General features: G+C 40.8%; 1 protein-coding gene across 3 annotated transcripts in view; it reads right to left on the bottom strand.

Moving 5' to 3' along the window:
- The window catches only part of ano2b (anoctamin 2b), a 72,034-nt gene extending 65,634 nt beyond the window's left edge, over positions 1-6,400 (bottom strand). For all 3 annotated transcript variants that reach the window (XM_026146593.1, XM_026146595.1, XM_026146594.1), the window contains exon 1: positions 6,256-6,400. In XM_026146593.1, coding sequence (XP_026002378.1) covers positions 6,256-6,292 — 37 coding nt within the window. In that variant the 5' untranslated portion in view covers positions 6,293-6,400. The remainder of the gene's footprint in view (positions 1-6,255) is intronic.
- Positions 6,401-15,775: the final 9,375 nt, after the last annotated feature.

Below are 15,775 nucleotides of genomic sequence, written 5' to 3'. Positions count from 1 at the left end.
GTTTTGGATCATTGTCATGTTGGAAGACCCAGCCTCGTTTCATCTTCAAAGTTCTCACTGATGGAAGGAGGTTTTGGCTCAGAATCTCACGATACATGGCCCCATTCATTCTGTCCTTAACACGGATCAGTCGTCCTGTCCCCTTGGCAGAAAAACAGCCCCATAGCATGATGTTTCCACCCCCATGCTTCACAGTAGGTATGGTGTTCTTGGGATGCTCAGTATTCTTCTTCCTCCAAACACAACGAGTTGAGTTTATACCAAAAAGTTCTACTTTGGTTTCATCTGACCACATGACATTCTCCCAATCCTCTGCTGTATCATCCATGTGCTCTCTGGCAAACTTCAGACGGGCCTGGACATGCACTGGCTTCAGCAGCGGAACACGTCTGGCACTGCGGGATTTGATTTCCTGCCGTTGTAGTGTGTTACTGATGGTGACCTTTGTTACTTTGGTCCCAGCTCTCTGCAGGTCATTCACCAGGTCCCCCCGTGTGGTTCTGGGATCTTTGCTCACCGTTCTCATGATCATTTTGACCCCACGGGATGAAATCTTGCGTGGAGCCCCAGATCGAGGGAGATTATCAGTGGTCTTGTATGTCTTCCATTTTCTGATGATTGCTCCCACAGTTGATTTTTTCACACCAAGCTGCTTGCCTATTGTAGATTCACTCTTCCCAGTCTGGTGCAGGTCTACAATACTTTTCCTGGTGTCCTTCGAAAGCTCTTTGGTCTTGGCCATGGCGGAGTTTGGAGTCTGACTGTTTGAGGCTGTGGACAGGTGTCTTTTATACAGATGATGAGTTCACACAGGTGCCATTCATACAGGTAACGAGTGGGGGACAGAAAAGCTTCTTACAGAAGACGTTACAGGTCTGTGAGAGCCAGAGATTTTCCTTGTTTGAGGTGACCAAATACTTATTTTCCACCCTAATTTACGAATAAATTCTTTACAAATCCTACCATGTGAATTCATGGATTTTTTTTTCACATTCTGTCTCTCACAGTTGAAGTGTACCTCTGGTGCAAATTACTGACCTCTGTCATCATTTTAAGTGGGGGAACTTGCACAATCGGTGGCTGACTAAATACTTTTTTGCCCCACTGTATATAGCATCACAGTAGCCTGGAGGTGCAAGAGGCAGGCCTGTCACTGGAAGGTCGCCAATTTAAATCTGGTAGGAGGGGGAAATTATTGAGAATATCCCCATAAACTATATATTTATGTAAAGCCCTACTTAGTGTGTCTAAATTGTCAAATAAAACATGAACTTGAGATCATCTTAGCAAGTTCTCCAACTACACCCATCTTCAAATTTTACCTTTACTTTGATGAACACCACACGCCCCAAAAAAGTAAAAACGCTCAGAACAAATATGTACAGTCAAAATTAGATTAAATGAAAGTGTTTAAAAGAATACTCTTACTCAGGGAATAGCAGGAAGAAACATAAGGGCACAAGAAGAGACACAAAGCTCACAAGCTTCAAACACAGATGACCAAAAAAGTTGTAGTGCAGCAAAAATGAGTTAAGGGTAGTATAACATCTGTTTTCTTTGATTACACAAACATTATGTAGGAGTAGGTCACGGATAATAGGTGTTTATTTGTAAAGAATATTTTTAGGTTATTATATAATATCATACTACAGTATATTTCTAAATACTTTAACAAGGCAGTTCATTCTCTTTCTCTTAATAATTTCTCTTAACAATTAAAAGAAAGGCAGATGTGAAATGTAAAAGTGAGATCTGAGGTTAAATGTGAGATGATATTTGGATGCAAACTATAATGTGATAGTCAAAACCCCCACATAACTGCATCATTTCCTACATACAATACAATACGAACAAAGACAGTAGAATTTTCAGCATCGTTTTAAAGATAAATGGAAAATTTCTGAATTTTTAACCTTATTTGACTTTGAAGACGAGGTCAGAGGTCCAAAGTAGTGACATTTAGTGACATTTAGAATCACCCTATATCATTCCCTATATGCATATACACTGAACAAAAATATAAACGCAACACTTTTGTTTTTCTCCCATTCCCCATGTGATGGACGTAGAGACCTAAAATTCATTCCAGATACACAATATAACCATCCCTCCCAAACAGTGGTCACAAATCAGTCCAAATGTGTGGTAGTGGGCACATCTGCTATATTGAGATAATCCATCCCACCTCACAGGTGTGCCACATCAGGATGCTGATCTGACACCATGAGTAGTCCACAGGTGTACCTCAGACTGCCCACAACAAAAGGCCACCCTGGAAGTTTACAGTTTTTTGTTCTATTGGGGGTCTGGGGACCCAGAACCGGTCAGTATCTGGTGTGACCACCATTTGCCTCATGCAGTGCAACACATAGTCGCATGGAGTCTATCAGATTGTCAATTGTGGCCTGTGGAATGTTGGTCCACTCCACTTCAATGGCTGTGCGAGGTTGTTGGATATTCATGGGAACTGGTACACGCTGTCGTATACGCTGGTCAAGCACATCCCGAACATGCTCAATGGGTGACATGTCCGGTGAGTATGCTGGCCATGCAAGAACTGGGACATTCTCAGCTGCCATTTGCCCTGAACAATGTGAACCATGACTCATCCGTGAAGCGCACACCTCTCCAACGTGCCAGACGCCATCGAATGTGAGCATTTGCCCACACAAGTCTGTTACGGCGACGAGCTGGAGTCAGGTCAAGACCCCGATGAGGATGACGGGCATGCAGTTGAGCGTCCCTGAGACGGTTTCTGACAGTTTGTGCAGAAATTGTTTGGTTGTGCAAACCAATTGTTCCAGCAGCTGTCTGGGTGGCTGGTCTCAGACGATCTTGGAGGTGAACCTGCTGGATGTGGAGGTCCTGGGCTGGTGTGGTTACACGAGGTCTGCGGTTGTGAGGCCGGTTGGATGTGCTGCCATATTCTCTGAAACGCCTGTGGAGACGGCTTATGGTTGAGAAATGAACATTCAATGCACGGGCGACAGATCTGGTTGACATTCCTGCTGTCAGCATGCCAATTGCATGCTCCCTCATTGCTTGTGGCATCTGTGGCATTTTGCTGTGAGACAAAACTGCACATTCCAGGGTGGCCTTTTGTTGTGGGCAGTCTGAGGTACACCTGTGCACTACTCATGATGTCAGATCAGCATCCTGATGTGGCACACCTGTGAGGTGGGATGGATTATCTCAATATAGCAGATGTGCCCACTACCACACATTTGGACTGATTTGTGACCACTGTTTGGGAGGGATGGTTATATTGTGTATCTGGAATGAATTTTAGGTCTCTACGTCCATCCCATGGGAAATGGGAGCAAAAACAAAAGTGTTGCGTTTATATTTTTGTTGAGTGTATGTTGTCAGTATAAATAATAGCAGGTGGAAACATAGTTTTAATAGACAGCTCCATGAAGCATTCTTATCACTTTGACCTTCGGATCAATCTATTGACATTGAAGGAGAGGTCAGAGGTGAAATATGTTATTTGAAATCTTTAAATGGTATTTTCTATGTGTTGACAATACACACAATACTTGTAAAAATCTCTTTTTTTTTTTTGTCAATTTTCAACCAATAAATCATTGGGTTGACCTCGGAGATCTTGTTGGATGTAAGCCATCAGAATTCATTTAAATCTTTGTGAGCTGCCATGTTTACAGACAGTATGATATGCAAATGCTTAAAAAAACATGACCTCTTTGGCAGAGGTAATTAAAAAGAATGTGTACCAGCGATATAGTAGTAGTCCTGAGCCAGACCACGCCCATCTTCATACATGACCTTTAATAAACACCTGCAACAGTTTTACACAGCTGCAAAACTACTGTACTGACAGATTCAGTCCACAGAACATAAATATATCTTCACAGGACAGCCTGACAATATTATCATCTGATATTGGCCTAACACAGATATCAGCTTGTTCAACATTACACAACATAATGCAGAAAAACATGCCAGGGGTTATTCCGAAAGTGTCATCAAACAATGGTCATCACACAGTTTGAGCAGGAGAGCAGCTCCAACTCCTTGCTTGCAGCACTCTCTGCGGCACATCGCAGAGTAGCATCACAGCCGCGCAGGTGATGAGTCAAGTGCGGTCTTTACATTAAGTTGCGAACTAGCTTGTGACATAATGACCCCATCATTTTCTCTGCTCAGTATAACTCAGTGTGTGGACAAACAGTATCTGTGCATTTATACAACAAATATCTGCTAATAAGCTAATATTTTATCCCCCCAAAACCATAAAAGATGCCAAAATCATTCATTCGGGCTCTAATAAATACCATTCAATACACTCCAAACCACCTTTGTGGTTATCCCTGCTACCCGAGGTGTCCCCTATGGCCCTGATGCCATACACACCAACAGGCAGTCCAACTTAAAAGAACACAGCAGGTAATTAAATATATTTTTTGCAAATGACAAACTGTTCATGAAATGGTTTCTCGGGAGCAGCAGGGGGTCTTAGAGGGAGCATGCGGGGGTCCAAATCTGAAAAAGTGATAGCTTAATCTCTGTACTCTGAAAATTGATTGGAAAATATGTGAATACAAAACGTTTATTCTGTATTTTGTGTTCAGAGATTGCACTGCAAGGAGTGTCCCATGAGACATATTATTCTAAATTGGGACGCTGTATCTCTTTTGAGGTGCCTGACATAAAAAAGCTTCCTCACTTTCCTTGTTGCTTTATACCAGAAGCTCTTGCAGTTTCATCCAGCGTCTGTTTCTCAGAATGATTGTGTAAGATAAACTCTCTCTCTATTTTCACACTGATTTCTAATGGCAGAGACAAAGGGCACCTTTCAGAGAACAGCTAATGGGCAGCAGCACGGCACATAGACTTAATGCTGATGCTTTTAGTACATGCTGCCTCAGCTCTAGTTGCCTGATTGCACGGACACATCTGCCTGAACAGTGTCTTATTTGGTTTTATGTTATTAACTACTAATTAGAGGGAAAAATGATTGTGTTACAGCGCTGGAGACTTCCACCATTAGCTGAGCACTGAGCTGGGCTGAATTGCACAAGAATTTTTGTCACATATCAAAGTCCCCTTTGATGAAAAATGAATTTCACATTTCTTGATGGGTTTTGTATATCAGTCTTAGTTAATGGTTTGAAGACCAGTCATGGTCCAGCCTACATAATGGTAATGTTTAATCCACGAGAAGGCACTTTTCTGTGAAGTAAAAGGTATTTTGTGTCTAATATCATATAGAACTAGTTTTTTAATGTACCAATATGTTACCTGAATAACTTAATAATTAAACAAATTATTCAGTACAAGTCTTGCAAAATGTTGGCTAAAGGACTTTCTCTGTTATGGACAATATGGGTAAATGGCTTTCTCCCAGCAATTAGAGGCATCCAGGCTTTGAGGTAACAAAGCAGGCCAAAGCCACCATGCTTCACAGTTACCATAAGGTATTGCAGTTACCAACGGCAATACCTTATGTCACACCATGTCTTTCCCCCAAGAAAAACTACAGATTTCTGCTTGTGTCTTTCAGATTCATTCATGTGTCTGTATTTTTATGCACATATACTGTACACACTATTAAATGAAAAAGAAGGTAGCATGGGCAGTAGATCAAAGACAGTTATAAATTATCAGTCATTATTCTCTTATTGACTTTGGGAGAGAAAGCCTCCAGGTGGGGGTGGTGGGGCATAAAAGGACGGTTTCTTTTAACCTATGTCTTTCTGAGTTTCTGAGAATGTTGCCTTGCCAGTATCCTGCTGTTTAAACCCAAAAATAAAATTTCACCTTAGGCCCAGGAGGCTCCTCGCCTGACTAACAGTGAATCACAGCAGCAGTCAGCCATGTAAATAAATTGGGATTACTGCTCTGCCTGAGGCTTACCTCGAGAGAGCACATGTCTGAGAAACAGTCATCTCTCAAAACTGATTAATTCTGTTCAAATATGACAAAGGATTTCCTCTCTGAGACAAGCTGAGAACAGCAAGAGGCTCAAGAGGGGCCTGACTGCATATCTGTATTAAACTCACATGCAACCATATACCCTGCCTGCTGTAAAGAGCTGCCTGTTGATGGCTGCCCCACGTGGCCTGCTGACACAATCACACAAACACACACACTGGGGGAACAGGGAAGGTACAAAAGGTGGGTTACTCTACAGTGGTCCTGTCTTTTGTTAGGTGAAGATACAGGAGGGACAGGCCACACAGGCCACACAAAGGAAAGAGACAAGGCCTTTCTATCTGTGTCTGCAGCACTCACCTGCACAGGTAGAGGAGGGAGATCTGCGGAAGGCCATTTCACCAACTCTGTTACTGAAGCAGAGACTCGTTTCCCATAAGTTCCCAGTCAGCCAGTCAGTTAACCATGCTGTTTTGCAGAGAGCAGCAGGTAAGAGGAAGAACAGCAACACTCTGACTCAGTAGTACAATCCTAAGCTCTGATGAAGCTTAGCTCTGATGGGATAATGCTCCTCTCCAACTGGCTGGCAGGGCGACAGAAACTCTGTAGCTCAGCTTATTGTGTACACTTGCTTAATGCACTGTACACCAGGCTCATGGGTAAGAGACCAGCTGGCTGATTGGGTGTTTATAGCCCCGCATACTTGAGCGGAGATTATTGGGGCATCAAATGTGCAGTAATTACTGTGCCTTCTGTTTAGATTTAGCTGCAAACCTGTGGTGTCTTAAAGGACTTAAGACCTGAGAGAGGCATCCTGGGACAAATTAAAATTATACAAGGAGCAGAGAGCGCGATAGTGACAGTTCGCATTAGGAGCAGCACATACGGACTTTAGGTGCACCTTCAACAGGGCAATAACAAGTCCAGATATTACTAGCTAATTATAGAGCAAGAATAAAGAATATATGTTCAAGCAAGATTGTGAAAAACAGCCCTATACCTTTATATGTGCACTAGGTTGAAGTGTAAAAGAGTCCTTTGCGACATTTAATTCCCTTTTGTCATTTTAATCGTGACATGGAGATGAGTCAGGTGTTATCACTTGTGGTACTTGTTTATGAGTCGCAACAATTTTATAGAAGTGGCCTGATTTTGATCTTTTTAAAATTTTTGTACAGTTTTAATGAGGTTGAAAGTCAGTATGTTTAAATATTTGCAATGGCCACATTTACACATCTCTCTTAGGCCAGTTTTTTAGTCATTTCTTTGACTGGCTCCATAGTGTAGTGGTTTATAAATTCACCTAACAAACAGTAGTTCTCTAGTTTGATCCTGGGAGAAGGCACAACTATTTCTGGAGTTGTGTCAGGAAGGGCGAAAAAAAACCAGTGAAAGTAGAAGCCTTCAGATATGGCTCTCCATGTCCTTCTTGAAGGACATTCAAAGCTCTTCTTTGGATATTTGTTCCTTGGTATGTTAAGGTTCTGGGGAGGCCAATCCATGACTGATAGCATTGCATGTTGTGTTTTCTCTCTCCAGGTATGCTTCTACTCAATTTCCGGTGTGTGCACAGTGTGCAGTGTGATTTACAGATCTAAAATTTGATCTGCATTCACAGGTCCATCAAATTCAACACCATTGGCTCAAATGCTACTTGTGTTTCCCTAAGCTCAAGAGGACTGGTTGGCTGGTTGAGAGGGTCATGGCAAATGTGATTATATAAATATGATAAATATGATAAATGTTGGTTTGTAAAAAAAATTGTTATGCTACGTTAGGGCTTTTTGGTTGTTGTTTGTGTTAGTTTTCCCCTTTTTATGTGTCTCCTATATCAATATATACTCTTGTGTGTCGCTAGGGGACGTCAGTTATGTTATGTTAACATTAGCTGTGTTTTTCTTTGCTGGCCTGATTTTGAGTGGGTCCTTTTTAGTAGCTACTTTTTCCAATTTGGATTTTATGGCCATTTTTACAATTTCTTCATTCGATTAAAATCAAAATGACTAGCTACACCTTTGTCTTTGACTTTCAGCTTTTTCTCAGGTCTTCTCTGCATCTCTCATGTTGTGCGTCAGGTCTTATACTCACTGCTGTGGAGGTTTTTTTGGGGGGCGGGGGGCTGTCACTTCTTTTTTTGTCCTCCAGTTATCCAGTTTTCTCAGAAAAAAGAACATACTGCACACTGTGATGTGCAGAACCACCTTGTTAGTGCAAAAATAATTTTTATTCCTGTCAAACTATTTAGCTGTGATTCAGCTAAATAAATGGGACCAAAGTATCTGTTTTAATCACCACGGTTAAAATGGGATTTGCATATCAGTAAAAGCATATATTTCGACCTTACTGCTTCTCTATTTCTTCTCTTGGAAAGTAATTAATTAAATAAATGATCTAATTAGCTACAGGTTTGTGTGTTAAACTTCCTCCTGCTTGGCCTCTCTCCTCAGTGACTAATTGTTCTACCCGATGGTAACTGATGCTAAATACAGATAGAGTGCGAGAAGCAGCATCAGGTTGCACACACACATGCATGCACGCACTAACACACACTTTCATGCACCCTCGTATTCTGTCAGTAAAAGTATCTGATGTGGCACACTGACACACACGTGTGTGTACTCAGACACAACTCCACGTTCATTCTCCAGTTACAGAGGGTACAGATATGTTCAGGGCGTTAAATATTAAAGGCTGTAATTTTAACGGCTAGGTGTTGTAATCGTGGAAACCGGTAAAAGGTCATGTTCAGACTACAGACTGTGGTTATGTGGTTGACCATTTGGCGAAGCAATGTAAAGTATACAGGTACAGGGTGTGAAGCTAATATATGTAATATATAATATTTTGGCCTACTGTTCTTTACAACATTGCTTTAGTTCAGTTGTCATTTTGTTATAATATCTATAATATTTCAGTCAGGTTGAGGTCTGAACTTTGAGCTATTTCTTTTCTTTTTCGGCATTTCTGTTGCAGATTTTCTGCTGTGCTTGGGATCATTGTCCAAGGTTTATCAGCCTCACATTTGACTCAAGAATTCTTTGTTATCCAAAGAAGTTAACTGTCGACTCAGTGACTGTAAAGTACCCAGCTCCTGTGGCCACAAATCAAGCCCAAATCATGACCTCTTCACCACCACGCTTGACATTTTTAATCAAGTATTTGTGCTGTTAGGCTGTATTTTGGTTTTGCCAAACGTGGCACTGTGCATTATGGCCAACCAATCTCCAATCTGTTCAAATGACATTGCTCCAGAGTTCTTGTGGTTTGTTAAGATACAACTTCTCTTTTTCCAGAGAAAAGAGGCTTTCTTAGTCTTTCTTTGATTGTCATGATCTTTAACATGCTGAGGCCTGAAGAGTCTGAAATGTAGCTCTTGAATTTTTTGCAGTTTCTCTTAAGGGGAATTTCCTGGGATCTCCTCTCCTGGTAAGATTGTGGTATTGTGTTAGCACACACCAGAATGGTCCAGATCAGCAAACTGCTATTTAAACCTTGCCCCTATTTAAGCGATTTCTTGATTCGGTTGGTCTGGAAGATTCTTCTGCCAGTATCCCCAAGAAATACATGTGTAAAATGCAGTAATATTACAAATGGTTTGGTAATTATTTTGTTTACCTATCATGAAATTTCATTTCACATCTAATTTTTCAAAAATGTACACTACAGTGGCAAAAAAGATCAAAAGTAAGCGCATGAATGGAGACATCTTCGACAGCTAACATGTACTCTTCACACTCACACTGCGAATTCAGAGAGAAAGCATCAAATCTATATTTATGCCCTTCAAGCCACTTCAAAACACCCACCACAAACAGAGTGAATCACACCCACACATCATAGGCATATACATGCACATACGGTTTAACAGCATTTACATTAACATAGTTGTGCATACACAGATATGTGCACATGTGCATGCACAAGTCACACACACACAATTATTTTAGTGCCTTTGCAGTCTTTAACCTTTGGTTCTACACAGCCCTACACACACTAATTATTTCTAATTAACCTCAAACCAGGTCCTAACCCTAATATAACCAGGTCATACCCTCACCCGATGCTCCTAAACTCCCACTGTTCCTCACAAAGATTATACAGGATCACACACATTCATGCACACAGTACGTGATGGCACGCAAGCATGTGCACGCACACACGCATACAGACAATGGAGTGATTTCCCCCGTTGTCTGATCTGGTTCATGTCTTCCTGGAGAGGAACAAGAGATAATAAAGAAAGAGAGGGAATCGATTCTAGATGCTCCAGTTCACTCCAGTTTCTTCCAGTTCCCTCCCACACCAACCTCACAGCCCTGTCACAGCCGAGGGAGTTATTTTGTAAAAGCTACAGTGCACATTTACCCTGGAAAAAAAGCTACTGAAAATCATTTAGTTGCTGTTTCAGAAGCAGAAATATGCCCTGTTGAAATACTTCTGACTGTTCTACAACTCGCAGCATTTATGTGAGGCAAAGCCTCTGTGATGTGATCACCATAATAGTGTGCTCATCAGTAAATTTGACTCGCTCTCGGTTTGTTAGAAAGCACGATACTGTATATTTAAAGCACGCTGATTTGCAGTGGATGGATTCAATGGATTCAAGCTTAAGCAGCAGAGTCACTGCATTGTTTCACTGTTCAGATCAAGCACTCAGGCCTATGCTGTTATCCTGGTGGATGCCAAACATGCATTTCCTCACTTGTTGAGAATATGACAAAGGATGACTCATCTAACCATACTGCTTCTTTCACCTCTCTGTGGATCTGTACCTATCGTTTTTACACCACTATACTCTCAAAAGTGCATTCGCTGTTGTTACGAGGGGTTTATATATCCATCTATATTATCCCTCTATATTTAACATAATATAGAGAATTTTTGCTGACTTGGATCTGGTTCTGTGGTAACTTTATGACTCTCTCATCAAATTAAATGGTTTTCTGTTTTTTTCCCCTACATATTTACTATGAAACTAAAATTTGCTGCACTGATTTCTTTATCATAGAAAAAAATACACACATTTAGGTTTTGTTACCATTTCTGGTGAAACACTACAGTGTTTGTGAGTCCTGTCATCAGTGCTTCAACTATGAGGACCATCTTTGGACACAAGCCAGCAGACCACAGATGGGTTATATGTTTTTAATCAGAGTTACTAAAAACAAATGTAATCAATGTTTCACAAAACATAGGAAAGCTTAAGTTCCAGCTGTTTGCAGCAGTCCTGTGAGTTTGTTAAATACCTGCAACTTTGTTGGTTTACCTACAGCAAGAGAATCAAAGTGAGGGTTCCCAGAATTATTATTTATTCAGAATTATTCAGAATTCTGTTTAGCCAACAGACAAACAGGTGAGCTGCATACACAGTCGAATTTGGACTTTTTAAGTCATTTGTTACATAACAGCCATCCAGTTAAATAAAAAGATGTTTTTCTCTTGCAATTTTGATAGAAAATCAGGACCAACTGGGCTACAGCTCTTAAATACTACAGCTCAAGACTGAATGTTAATTATTTAAATGTACCGGCAATCTGAACATTTAAGTAGGATTATACTGGCACACTCTGAAGGTTTCTTGAAATGTGCAAACATGAATGGAAACAGTATATAAGGTAAAAAAAAAAAAAAAAAAGCAGCCTTCAGGAATAAATGGTAAATGGCCTGTATTTGTATAGCGCTTTTACTACTCCCTAGTAGTAGTAAAAGGACCCAAAAGCGCGTTACACATTCAGTCATCCACCCATTCACACACTGGTGATGGCAGCTACATTGTAGCCACAGCTGCCCTGGGGCGCACTGACAGAGGCAAGGCTGCCAGACACTGACACCACCGGGCCCTCTGACCACCACCAGTAGGCAACAGGTGAAGTGTCTTGCCCAAGGACACAACGACCGAGACTGTCAAGTTGGGGCTCGAACCGGCAACCATCTGATTACAAGGTGAACTCCCAACTCTTCAGCCACGATCGCCCAGAATACTTCTCAAAGCTTCTTGAAGGTTGTTCAATGCTCTTCTTTGGATGTTAGGTGCATTTTGATCTGTTCTCTGTCAAGATGATCGCATACTGCTTCAATAATCTTGAGGTCCAGGCTTGAGGGAGGAAATCCATGACAGTGTTTCACTGTGTGAATTTTTGTACAAGTATGCTGTTACTGCATTTGCAGTTTGGGATCACTGTCATGCTGATAAATGAACCCATTGCCAGTCAGATACTTTCCCAGTGGTAATGCATGGTGGACCAAACTCTGATGGTACTTTTCTGGGTCCATCAAGATTTTCATCAAGATTGGCTGCAATGCAACCCCAAACCATGACAGACCCTCCACCATGCTTTACAGATGGCTCTGGACACTCACTGTTATACCTCCCTCCTTGACCTCCTCCATACTTATAGACAACGATTTGGAGCACAACTTTCAAATTCATCACTTCGTAAGACCTGTTGTCACAGATTTTCAGTCCAGTTCTTGGATATGTCTTTGGTCAACATTGGTTGTTGATCATTGGTCATGACAATTAGCATATTAATGACCAAAAAACTGACCTCACAGCCCATTGTTCCTTCAGTGGTGCTAGTTTCTGTCATTATGCAAATGTACTGTTTATAAGGTTGGGGAAACCTGCAGTCAGCTGAAGAAGTCACTTGGATGAGTGACAAAACGTTTCTCCCACTGAAAACACTACGTCCAGATGAACAGAATCAATATAAGTATAATTTGACATACCTCAGACTTTTCTTCCCTTTTTCCTCTGCTTAAGAACTGTTTACTGACAGCCACAATTTCTGATGAGGCTTCAATAAACAGTAAATAGATCAATTGAAGGGTCAGATGCATCTCTTAGGTCCTGTATCAGGTCTTTGCTGGATTTTGTTTTCCTGTTTCTTAAGGAGATGACTTTCATATATTGTCCATCTGCTGTAAATAGTTTGCAGGCCCACCACTTCTTCTACAAAGAAATGAGGGCTGGCTCAATACTTATGCACAGCACTGTGTAAAATATATTTTTGTTGTCCAAAAGAGAAGGATGGAGGAGACGTTGCACATAAAAGCATTGACGATTTAGGTCTATCTGCAAGAATGCATAAGAAAAAAAATACTCTATTCAGTGAGCACCATTATTGTCTTGCTTCGATACAGTTCGTAGGCACACTAAAAACCTTACAAATTACATTACATAGAAAAAAGTCAAAAGGAGGAGGCTCTTCTGTCTAATCCATTTAGAACCTCAACACTGTACATCACAAGGCATAAGCGTACTGCCATAAAGACTGAAAGAGATGTGTTCTTCGTGCAGTGCGCTTACTCCCACGACTCTGCTGAAATTTTGTTGGGGAAGACAAAGGAGATAAGATGAGGAGGAACAGAATACATGGGATAACTATCAGGAAGGAAAAGGGGAGCTGAACAGGGAAAAATACAGGGAAAAAAGAGGAGCAGAGGAAAGGATGAGACTGGTTTCTATTTTGTCAAGCTTTGGGACGTGTAAATATAGAGACAAGCTTGTGGTCTTGCGCCATCTTGTGGTAAAAGTGGACTTCCATCATTGAAGTACACTCACCAGACACTTTATTAGGCACATCTTGCTCATACTAAGTTGGACCGCCAGAACTGCTGCAATTCTTCATGGCATGGATTCAACAAGGTGCTGGAAATACTTCACAGAGATTTTTATCCATGGGCATGATGGAAGCTATTTGAATTCAGTAAACGTCTTGACATAATCCAGAAACCAGTTTGAGAGTTTTGACATGGTGTGTTATCCTACTCAAAGCAGCCATCAATAGATAGCATTGTTTAAAAGCCTGCCCGAGTGTACCTTAGTCGGTATTAAGGGGCCCAAAGTTTGCTAAAAATATATCCCCTACACCATTACTCTATTACCACTACCAGCCTGAATCGTTGACACAAGGCAACACAGATCCATGCACTGATGTATATTGCCAAATTCTCACCCTTTCATCCAAATGTTGAGGCACCAATTGAAACTCAGACCAGGCAACATTTCCCTGTCTTCTTTTCTCCAATTTTGGTGAAACTGTACAAACTCTAGACTCTGTTTCCTGTTCTTAGCTGATAGGAGTAGCACCTGGTAGGTTCCCCTGCTGCTGTAATCCATCTCCATCAAGGTTTGACATGACATGTTGTGCATTCAGAGATGCTCTTTAGCACACTTCTTGGCTGTAGTGAGTATTACTGTGAAAGGACATGACTTACATTGAACAGCACAAACACGTTTCAGTCCTTTTATTGTCCGGAATCAACGTCTACAGGCAATTACACGCACAAAAAGGCTTGATTATAAAACGTTCTTTCTGCTACAAAAAAAAAGAAGAAGAAGAAAGTTTTCCATCTTTCCAATAATGTTTTAATGCAAACTTTAAAAAAACACTGATTGTCAAACTACTGCATTTAACTTTCTTTTAGCTTTTATCTCCAACATAGATACATGGATACTACTGATATGGAAAGACAACACAATCCCACTTCCTGTTTATTTCAGAAAAACTGTGGAAAGACAAAAGTACATATTCATACAGTAAGCTGCAACTTATCTCTGTACATGGCTGTTATTTTAAACTTTAAGACAGCAAACAGCCATAAAACAGACTGAAACATGTTTTTAAGTCATTACATAATTAGAAGTTGGAAATTCCAGTTTTAAAGACATCGAACAGTTTTTCCTTAATGGGCAGCGCAAATAAAAACCACTTTCACGTATAAATAATAAGCCTCTCATCAAGCACAAAGTTGGATGTGTTATATTATTTGCAATCTCTGAAAAGGAGAATCTAACCATTTCAATAAACTCTTGCATACTAGTCAAATATATATATTAAACATTTAATTACCTGGACACTGAAACACTACTAAAATACTCTGACCACATTTAAAACATTTTTTAAGGATGAACGTAAACATTGCAAAGATCCGTTTTTTACTGTTTGCTTCTGTTTTAAAAGCTTTCTTTTTAACTACTGCATTAAGTGGTGTCACTAAAGCAGACAGATTCAGTGCTTTTAAGTCTTAGGTCACTCCTATTTTGCATCTAAAAATGACACATTTGATGTTTGACATGGTCCATTGTGCAGTGAAAACAGTCATACCTGTATTTGGTTTATCTCTCCCCTTGGTCTGAATCATAGCATATAACCTTTAGCGCAAAGCTTTGCAGGAATGGCTCAGCAGATAAAATTTAAGTTAGTGACGTTTTATAGACAGTGACATCCCATTATTTAGCGAAATATCTCATTTCAGATGGTCTCAGCTCATTCACACAGGCCTAGAGACTGATCAGGCCATCTCCCCCGGCAACCTCTAGTTGCTAGGCAAAACTGTGTATTTGGCAACCACTTGGCAAGTGGTTCCTGGAAGTTGGGGAAGGTTGCCAGGTGACATCAGCGCTGCACCACAAATCGTCCTTGTGATTGTTTTGGTCACTATTAGATTGCCACAGTCTCCCATAGCTTGCATGGAAGACAGCAATTTGTTTGCAAGCAGCCTTGACTTGAAAAAGCGCACCACAAACAGGAAACAGAGAAGGTTCACCTTCAAAGTAAAAGTTCTGCCTTACCACTGGAACCAACACATTTCAAAAGGCCCAACTTTTACTTTGAGGGCAAATGTGTTCCGTTTCTGGTTTGTGTTGCACTTTTAACAGTTTCACTACAGCTGGGTGAGCAGTTTTCAAGTGTTTGCAGACAAGTTAACATCTTCCTTGAAAAAGCAACCAGAAAGAGGTTTTTGTTGCAGAACCGTATATCTCTTTAAACCACTCTCAAAAACTTGTTGAGAACACGGTTTTCCCTCGTGACCAGTGGCTGTCTAATGGTCACCGACCAGTCTCTAGATGCCTAAAACACCACTTTCAAAAATA

Source organism: Astatotilapia calliptera, chromosome 17, assembly GCF_900246225.1.
Source record: "Astatotilapia calliptera chromosome 17, fAstCal1.2, whole genome shotgun sequence".
Taxonomy (NCBI): Eukaryota; Metazoa; Chordata; class Actinopteri; order Cichliformes; family Cichlidae; genus Astatotilapia; species Astatotilapia calliptera.
This window is presented reverse-complemented; position numbering and strand designations above follow the sequence as displayed.